The 10,493-nt window shown below is 41.7% G+C and overlaps 1 protein-coding gene across 1 annotated transcript in view; it reads left to right on the forward strand.

Moving 5' to 3' along the window:
• LOC110265051 (ATPase 5, plasma membrane-type-like) overlaps positions 10,106–10,493 on the forward strand; it is a 2,794-nt gene continuing 2,406 nt past the window's right edge. The window contains exon 1 of the mRNA XM_021107805.1: positions 10,106–10,127. Coding sequence (XP_020963464.1) covers positions 10,106–10,127 — 22 coding nt within the window. The remainder of the gene's footprint in view (positions 10,128–10,493) is intronic.

The raw sequence follows: 10,493 nt of genomic DNA on the forward strand, positions 1-10,493 counted from the left end.
TAAGTCATTTTTGTAATCCTCTTTCTTGGACCCTTGTCAGGTCTCTTTCAGGGATTACTTATATAACTTATTTTTGTAGGAGACCGACTTCATTAGGTCGATCTCTTCTAAGTTATTTTGTAATTCTCTTTCTTGTACCTTTGTCAGGTCTCTTTCAGGGATTACTTTTATAACTTATTTTTGTAGGAGACCGACTTCGTTAGGTCAATCTCTTCTAAGTTATTTTGTAATCCTCTTTCTTGGACCTTTGTCAGGTCTCTTTCAGGGATTACTTTTATAACTTATTTTTGTAGGAGACCGACTTCGTTAGGTCGATCTTTTCTAAGTTATTTTGTAATCCTCTTTCTTGGACCTTTGTCAGGTCTCTTTCAGGGATTACTTTTATAACTTATTTTTGTAGGAGACCGACTTCGTTAGGTCGATCTCTTCTAAGTTATTTTGTAATCCTCTTTCTTGGACCTTTGTCAGGTCTCTTTTAGGGATTACTTATATAACTTATTTTTGTAGGAGACCGACTTCGTTAGGTCGATCTCTTCTAAGTTATTTTGTAATTCTCTTTCTTGGACCTTTGTCAGGTCTCTTTCAGGGATTACTTTTATAACTTATTTTTGTAGGAGACCGACTTCGTTAGGTCAATCTCTTCTAAGTTATTTTGTAATCCTCTTTCTTGGACCTTTGTCAAGTCTCTTTCAGGGATTACTTTTATAACTTATTTTTGTAAGAGACCGACTTCGTTAGGTCGATCTCTTCTAAGTTATAGCAATTCCTCTTTTATAGGGTTGGCCAGACCTCTTTCTAGAGATTTGCTGATAACTTGGGTTGACTTGGTCCGACTTCTCTATGTCGGCCAGTCTTTAAGTTATTATTTAGCAATCCATAAGACCTCGTCAGGTTCTTTTTTCTGATCACTTTCGATAACTTCTTGCATTATTCTATGTTCATCTTTGCCGATTTGTAGAAGGTGGTTTCTATCTTTCTTCGGTTGACCTTTAGATGAATCGCGTTTTCATCTTTATTGGTCTTCCATCGTGATCGTGCAGTGAATCTGTTTTTCACTTTCTGCCGATCTGTTGCTTTATAATCGGATGATGAATGCTTCAGATTAATGCGTCTTGAGAATTTGTAGAATATCTAAAAATATATTTTATTCAAAAGCAAGTGCAAATATATACATGCGGGAGTTTTTCATCCCTTTAAGTCGGATAATTTCTGGATCTCAACTTGGTGTCTCATTAAAAAACCTTTTCAGGAAAAAGAGTGTATCCAAGATCTGTTACCTTCTCTAGCTATAATACCTTCTTAGGTTGCAGGCGTGCCATGATCTGGGAAGCTCTCGTCCTTCGAGTTCGGAGAGTCTGTAATAGCCTTTTCCAAGTACTTCTATGACTCGGTAGGGTCCTTTCCAGTTTGCTGCCAGCTTTCCTTCTCCGGGTCGAGTTATCCCAATATCATTTCGGATTAGGATGAGATCATTCTCAGTGAAACTTCTTGGCACTACCTTTTGATTATATCTTGAAGCCATTCGTCGCTTTAGCGCTTCTTCCCTGATCCGGGCACTTTCTTGGATTTCCGGAAGTAGGTCGAGCTCTTCTCTTTGAAGTTGAGAGTTGACTTCTTCATTGTAGTGGACTACTCTAGGCGACCCTTCCTCGATCTCTACTGGGATCATTGCCTCCACTCCATATGCTAGTCGAAATGGTGATTCGTTGTGGTGGAATGTGGCGTTGTTTGATATGCCCATAGGACTTGTGGAAGTTCTTCGGCCCAAGCTCCATTTGCATCTTGCAGTCTCCGTTTCAACCCAGCCAATATGACTTTGTTGGCAGCTTCGGCCTGTCCATTGGCTTGAGGATGTTCGACGGAGGTGAGCTGGTGCTTTATGTTCAAGTCAGCTACTAATCTCCTGAAGCCTGCATCTGTGAATTGAGTGCCATTGTCTGTGGTGATACAGTATGGAACCCCGAACCTCGTGACAATATTCCTATATAGGAATTTTCGGCTTCTTTGAGCAGTGGCGTTGGCTAGGGGCTCTGCCTCAATCCACTTTGTAAAATAGTCTACTCCGACTATAAGGAATTTGACTTGTCTTGATCCCTGGGGAATGGGTCCGAGAAGATCAAGTCCCCATTTTGCAAATGGCCAAGGTGAGGTTACGCTGATGAGCTCTTCTGGCGGGGCGATGTGAAAGTTGGCATGTTTCTGGCATGGTGGGCATGTCCTTACAAATTCTGTAGCTTCTTTTTGTAGAGTTGGCCAGTAGAATCCCGCCCGAAGTACCTTTTTGGTGAGAGCTTGTGCCCCGAGATGATTGCCACAAATGCCACTGTGCACTTCCTCTAAAACTTCCCTTGTGTTGGAGGTCGGCACACATTTTAGTAGTGGTATTGAGATCCCTCTTTTATATAGGGTGTTGTTTATGATGGTGTAGTACTGAGCCTCCCGTTTTAACCTCTTTGCCTCCTTCTCATTTGTGGGGAGTGTTTCTGTTTTGAGGTAATTAATTATGGGGGTCATCCATCCTTCATCCTGACTTGTTATGGCTAGGACTTTTTCCTCTTCCGAGATTGATGGATTCTGCAGCGTTTCCTGGATGAGGCTTCTATTGTTGCCCCCTGGTTTGGTGCTGGCTAGTTTTGAGAGTGCGTCAGCTCGGGCATTTTGTTCGCGGAATATGTGGCAGATCTTATATTCCCTGAATTGTCCGAGATGTTCCTTGGTTTTATCCAAATACTTTTTCATGGTGGGATCTTTGGCTTGGTAGTTCCCTATTATTTGTGAGGTGACTACTTGTGAATCGCTGAAGATGTTGAGTTTTTGAGCTCCAACCTCCTTAGCCAGCTTCAAAACAGCTAGTAATGCTTCATATTCCGCCTGGTTGTTTGAGGCTGGGAACCCAAATTTGAGGGAAAGCTCAACTTGGGTTCCTTGGTTGCTTTCTATTATCACACCTGCGCCACTTCCAGTTTTATTTGAAGACCCGTCCACGTAGAGGTTCCATTCTGTGGGGGTTTCCAGGGTATCTGTGAATTCTGTGATGAATTCGGCCAAGTATTGTGATTTAATGGCTGTCCGAGCTTCATATTGGAGGTCGAACTCGGATAACTCGACTGCCCATTGTAAAATTCTTCCTGCTAGATCTATTTTCTGTAGTATCCCCTTTATGGGCTGGTCGGTCTGAACCCTAATAGTGTGGACCTGGAAGTACGGGCGAAGTCGTCGAGATGTCAGTATGAGAGTGTAGGCAAACTTTTCTATTTTTTGGTAATTCAGCTCGGATCCCTGCAGCGCTTTACTGATGAAATATACAGGCTGTTGCCCTTTGTCGTCCTCTCGAACCAGTCTTGAGGCTACTGCCTGACTTCCTACTGCAAGGTATAATACGAGTGGTTCTTCCTCTCGTGGTCGAGTTAGGATAGGTGGTCGTCCCAGGAAATTTTTGAAATCCTGGAAGGCTCGCTCGCATTCCATTGTCCATTCAAACTTCTTTCCTTTCCTTAAAGTGGCATAGAAGGGGAGAGATCTTATAGTTGATCCTACTAAGAATCTGGATAAGGCTGCTAATCTCCCATTGAGTTGTTGTACCTCTCTGACACAAGTTGGGCTCTTCATGTTGAGTATAGCCTGGTATTTGTCTGGATTTGCTTCAATTCCTCTTTTTGTGAGCATAAAACCTAAGAATTTGCCCGCTTCTACTGCAAAGGTGCATTTTGTGGGATTGAGTTGCATGTTATGCTTCCTTATAGTGTCGAACACTTGGGCCAGGTCGGACAATAATGTCTCTTCGCTTTGTGTCTTTATTAACATGTCGTCCACGTAGACTTCCATGATTTTTCTGATATGATCTGAAAAGACTTTATTCATTAGCCTTTCATAAGTAGCTCCCGCATTCTTGAGACCGAAAGGCATCACAATGTAGCAGTAATTTGCTTTTGGCGTAAAAAACGAGGTCTTTTCTTGATCTGGTGGATACATGGGGATTTGGTTGTATCCGGAATATGCATCCATAAACAAGAGGTATCTATATCCGGAGGAAGCATCTACCAAAGCGTCGATACTTGGGAGTGGGTAAGGATCTTTTGGGCAGGCTTTGTTGAGGTCGGTGTAGTCGGTGCACATTCGCCACTTCCCATTTGATTTTTTCACCAAGACAACGTTAGCTAGCCATAGTGGGTACTTGAATTCTCTTATGAATCCTGCCTCCAGTAGTGCTTGTACCTGTTCTTCCACAGCTTGGGATCGTTCTGGCCCAAGTTTTCTTCGTCTCTGCTGTACTGGCCGAGATCCTGGATAAACCGCCAACTTGTGACACATTAGCTTGGGGTCTATGGATGGCATGTCTGCAGCTTTCCATGCGAAGAGATCGACATTATCTCATAAGAACTGTACTAGTAATTCTTTTGTGTTTCCTTTCAGGATCGTGCGAATATTAGTTGTTTTGTCCGACGTATCTCCGATCTGAACTTTCTCTACTTCACCTTCGGGCTGTGGACGGAGTTCTTCTCTCCTCTGAACTCCACCAAGCTCAATTGTATGGAACTCTTCTCCTCTGCCTCTGAGGTTTATACTTTCGTTATAACAGCGGCGTGCCATCCTTTGATCTGCTTTTATCGTAGCTATCCCTTCTGTAGTTGGGAATTTCATGCATAGATGTGGAGTTGAGACTATTGCGCCGAGTTGATTTAGTGTTGTCCGACCTATTAAGGCATTATAGGCTGAACTCACGTCGACCATGATGTAGTCTATCTTGAGTATCCTAGATTGGTTCCCTTTTCCGAAGGTTGTATGTAGTGACACGTATCCTAGTAGTTGTACTGGGGTATCGCCCAGTCCGAACAGGCTGTTCGGGTATGCTCTAAGCTCCTTTTCTTCTAAGCTGAGCTTGTCGAAGGCAGTTTTGAATAAGATGTCGGCGGAGCTCCCTTGGTCTATCAATGTGCGGTGGAGATTGGCGTTCGCCAGTATGATGGTGATGACCATGGGATCGTCGTGTCCTGTGATGACACCTGATGCGTCTTCTTTGGTGAATGTGATTGCAGGGATGTCGGGTGCTTCCTCCTTCCCTTCGACATGATAAACTTCTTTGAGATATCTTTTGCGGGATGTCTTGGAGATTCCTTCTCCTGCAAATCCTCCGTGTATCATGTGGACATGTCTTTCTGGCGTACGAGGTGATCGCTCAGCTCGTCCGATATCTTCATCTCTTCGTCTTTTTCTTTGCTCATCATCTCGGGTGGCCAGGTACCGATTTAGTTTTCCTTCTCTTACTAATTTTTCTATGATGTTTTTTAAATCGAAACATTCGTTGGTGGAATGTCCTCAGACCCGATGATATTCACAGTATTCGTTCCGATTTCCTCCTCCTCTTTTGCCTTTGAGTGGTCGAGCTGGGGGTATCTTTTCTGTGTTACAAACTTCTTTGTAAATATCCACCAGGGACACCCGAAGAGGGGTGTAATTATGATACTTTTTTATTTTTTCTCCCGTTTGATCTTCCTTCTTCTTGGATTCTTTATCTTTATCTCGGTAGGTGAAACCGGATTTCGAGGCCTCCCCAAGTCGGGAATTTTCTTCCATGTTAATGTACTTCTCTGCCCGCTCTTGCACCTCATCCAGAGATGTGGGGTATTTCTTTGATATAGATTGGCTGAAAGGTCCCTCTCGTAAGCCGTTGATGAGACCCATGACAGCGGCCTCTGTTCGCAAGCTTTGTATATCCAGGCATGTTTTGTTGAATCTTTCCATGTAGTTGCGAAGACTTTCCCGATCTCCTTGTCTGATTCCTAGTAGGCTGGGGGCATGCTTGGCTTTGTCTTTTTGGATGGAGAATCTGGCCAAGAAATTTTTGGCTAGGTCGTTAAAGCTTGAGATGGACTTAGGAGGCAAGTTGTCGAACCACCTAATTGCTATCTTCGTGAGAGTCATTGGAAAAGCTTTGCAGCGAACGGCGTCTGAGGCGTCGGTGAGGTACATTCTGCTTCTGAAGTTACTGAGGTGATGGTTGGGATCTGTAGTGCCATCGTACAAGGTCATATCTGGGAGTTTGAAGTCTTTAGGGATTTTAGTCTTCATGATTTCCCTAGTGAATGGATCTTGATCCTTGTGAGAGTTGTCCTCAGGAGTGGTCCGGGTAGCCTTTGCTTTGAGATCGGCTTCAAGTTGTAGGAGTTTATCTTCCAATTCTTGACGTCGTCTTACCTCTCTTTGTAGATCCTTGCCGACTTCTTGCTGGTACTGGCTTTCTTTTTCGAGTTGCTTTAGGCGATCTTGAAGTGCTTCTATTACTCCCGGATGTGATGAGTTTTTGTCTCCATTAGATTCCGGAGTGTCTTTTGGTCTGGCACCCGTGTTTTTGTGCGGCATTCTGTCCTCTAAATCTGAGTTGTGGTCGTTATCTTGTTCGTCCGCCATGGTGATGGGATGACTTCCAGGTTCCCCGGCAATGGCGCCAATGTTCCGAGGGTTACCTGAAACTGTAGGTCGATCTCGGATGAGATCTTCTGTACTGGTCGGAGATGACGTGTCCGGCTGGCTGGTTGCGACCGGAGCTGTTGTGTCCGACTTGTTGGACTGGCTGTACCTCTGATCCTTGGTCAACGGAGGGTGGGGGTTACCTGCAAGAGACTCCGATGCTTAAGTTAGCATGGGTATTAAACAGGTTTTTAGTAGAATCAGAGTATGAGTTATACCTGGGTGCTCCACTGTATTTATAATGGTGTGGGCTGACCTTTCTGATAAGATAAGTTAGTTATCTTATCTTTATCTTATCTTATTTTGAGCGGAGTCAGCTTATCTTCAAGGGAACCGCCTTTATCTCTATAGGCTTGGATTGCCTTTGGATTTGGGTCATGTTCCTCTATTTGGGCCCTTTATTGGGCTTTCCTGTCAATTTAACCGATCTCTTTAAGAAGAGATCGGATAATCGGACCTGAAGAGGTCGGTCGCCATGTCGCTAAACATCCCGGGTCAGCACAGCTCGACCCAGGGTATGAACAATTGGTGATTTAGGGTTGTTAGTTTTCTTGTTCCCATTGACGAGTAAGACCTATCGATTAAGACTGACTATGCCTATTTGACTTTTTCCCGATGTTGGGGATGACGAAATAGGATTAACTCTAGATAATTACTATGTTTATGGTCAATAACTTGGTTAGGAATCTTTGATTCTCAATCCTTGCCAGGAGTATCTTTTAGCATTTATATCCCTTTAGTTGTTAGCTTTACTTTCTTAGAATTTAATTTCTTGCTTTTTTTTCTTCAAAACCCTTGTTTTCTCATAACCGATAATACACATACCTCATTACAATTCTTTTGAGAGACGACCTGAGATCTAGTACTCTCAGTTTTTATTGGTTTGACTTCGTGACAAACAAATTAAACTTTAATTCGGGTCATTTGTTGGTTCGGAACTATACTACTAACGAAGTAATTCTTTATTGAGAAAATTATGAACCAACAATTACTTTCCATCAGATATCCCAGCCCATATTTTTTAAATAATGGTCTTTGACTAGCTAGTAATTTATCCAAGTTTCTAAAACTTTGAGCAAAATTAGCTATGTCTTTATTTAAACCTTTAATCACTCTATGCAACCTTTCATTTTCATCAATTATGTCCATTAAAGCATTAACAGAATGCTTCCCTTTGAGTTTTTCATTGTCAGATTTAAGCCATTTATTTTCTTCCATTAAATTAACTGCATTTTTGGCTTCACTCAGATATTCTTTAAGGGATGCATTTTCTGCTTTTAATGAATCATTTTCAGCCTCATATTCATGGCATTTATCCAAAACTTTTATAACATGACCAGTTAAATTATCAATCATTTGATGGAGTTCTTCATTAGTTAGGATAGGGCAATTTACCTCTTCAACTTGATTTTGATTAGCCATTAAGCAAGCGTAAGCTTCATGCTTAGAGTATTCTTCTTCCTCTGAATCATTTTCCAAGTCCTTCCACAAAGTCATCAGAACATTTTTCTTATCCTTCCTTGTCTTGTCTTTCTTCTTGAACTTGTGACAGTCATACTTGAAGTGACCTGCCTCTTTGTAGTGATGACAGATGATCTTGCTGAGGTCTCTCTTCTGTTCCTTTGAGCTTGACCCTTTGCTCCTTCCTTTGCTCCTCATGAGCTTCCTTAGCCTCCTAGAAGAAAAATATAATTTTTTATCTAATAAACTATCATCGAAACCATCTTCAAATGACTCAACAATAGATTTCAAGGTCACTCCTTTCTTTTTAGTGTCACGGTTCATGTGGATGGTTTCATAGGCAGGTACTTTTTCTCTCAACTCATCATATGAGATTTGATTCAATTTGCTACTCTCAGAGATAACAGTTGCTTTGGTTTCCCACTCTTTGGTAAGGCTTCTCAGTATTTTCCTCACTAGCACTTGTTCGGTGTGAGTCGTCCCCATAGCATCCAAGCTATTGATCATGACCGAGAATTTCTCGAATATTTCAACGATGGTTTCTCCTTCTTTCATTGTAAATATCTCATATTCTTTTCTTAGCATATCAATCCTTGTTTCCTTCGCTTGTTTAGTATTCTCATGAGTAACTTGGAGTTTATCCCAAATCTCTTTTGCTGTTTTATACCTTGATACTTTTCAGTACTTCTCAAAACTAATTGAGCAGTGCATCTTGTTAATTGCTTTAGCGTTCAGCCACTATAAGAAATACACTGAGTACTATCAGATTTACGAACATCCTGGATTGGTATAAACAGCACCAAAAACGGATTACCGATGGATTATGTTTGTTTGACGTTAACTATCGATAGATTTTTCACCGGGTTTTTCAATGAATTTGTTGAGGCTAAATTGATTATTACCGTCGGATTAGTCTAACGATAACTTTGGTGCCATATCACGTATTTTGTCACCAAGTTACTGTCGGATTTGTCTGCCGATAAATTCTATGGTCTTTTTTTTTTATTTTTTTTGGCACAGTTAACCCACAATTAGTAGTCAAATTATAACTCTTGTTAACAAAATTAGGGCAGAAATTTAAAATTACTAGAAATTAACAAATTATTTTATTAAAAATAAATAGTTTGAATATAATAAAATGTCATAGAAGTAGAATATAATGAAGTAGACATAAAAAAAATTAAATTCCTAAACCCTACAAATCCCTGTAATCATCATCGTCATTGTCTTCCCCCTGCTGAGGTGGTGGAGTAGGTATTGATGTTCGTTCCCCACCAATACATTGCCGCTGGTACTAGCAGCATTGCTACCTCTAGTGCGCATTTACTTGTTGTACACCTCCATCTACTCTTGCAAATGATATAGCTGCTTCAGCTTCTCTATCAAGTCTAAGCTTATGGCAATGGCTCCTCTCACGCATGCAAGAAGGTCGTTGTACTACTGCTCAGACTACTCCACCTATTGCTGAAGCTCCTATGTCAGCTTCTGCACCTCCTTCCTCAAGGCGACAACTTCCTAGAGATTGGCGAGGCTGGTGGCAGAGGCAGATGTAAAGGAAGCAGCCAATGCGGTAGAGCAAAGGTCACCGGTAAAGAACGACCCTAACCTGAAGTGGTGATTCTTGTGGGTTCAGGGGCGGCCTCGCGCCAAACCTTATCAGGATCTACTACTGAGGTCTCAGAGCCAGTTTTGTCATTCCCACTAAGCGGATGAGATTGCTGGTCCCAACCTCCAATCTCTGCATGTAATTCTTCTGTGTTACACACGTTGTGATTAGGATAATAGTTAATTGAATTTAAACCAAATAAATTTGACACTTATAATTAACTGAAAATCACATAACGGGCTGCAGACCGCTCGTCAGCAAATCTCACCTTGTTGGCCTTCAAGGTATGGATATACTTGAAGGTCTCCGCCAATGTCACCTCACGATCCAACAACTTAGACTACACATATTCAAATCAATAACCCATAAATAAATCAGCAAACAACTTATTCATGTAACTATTAAATATTACCAAACTACTTACCAGTCTGCTCTCCATTTTCATGAAGATCGCTTACCCACCCGCATACTTCGACGACCTCAGTGAAGCCCTGTTAGCGATGTTCATCAGACGGTGATGCTTGAAACCCTCATCATTTCAAAAATAGGCTTCCAGTTCTTTCTTGATAGATGGACAGATCCAAGACGTCAGGTAGTCGCGCCCCTAACGAACATTGCTCATCATCTGTTGAAGTCGTTTAGCTTCCTAGTGGTCGTAAATCTTCTTGATATTGAGATTATGTTCCATATCCAATATGAATTTTAACTGCACAAAGTGATTCAACAACATTAGTTAGTTGAAATAAAATACAATTCAAATACAGTTAATTAATTCAACATTATTGGGTTATTGCCGTCCACTTCTAAAACCATTACTCTCTGGTCACAGCAAGGATCTTCGTATAGCTCGGCCACGGGTGGTCATACATTGACTTAATGACCTCAGAGATTACTACGCTAGATGCGGGGGTTTGTGGCGGTTAAATAGCAGTATTTCAAAAAGACTGCTGCGAAATGG

The sequence above is a fragment of the Arachis ipaensis genome, chromosome B07, assembly GCF_000816755.2.
Source record: "Arachis ipaensis cultivar K30076 chromosome B07, Araip1.1, whole genome shotgun sequence".
NCBI lineage: Eukaryota > Viridiplantae > Streptophyta > Magnoliopsida > Fabales > Fabaceae > Arachis > Arachis ipaensis.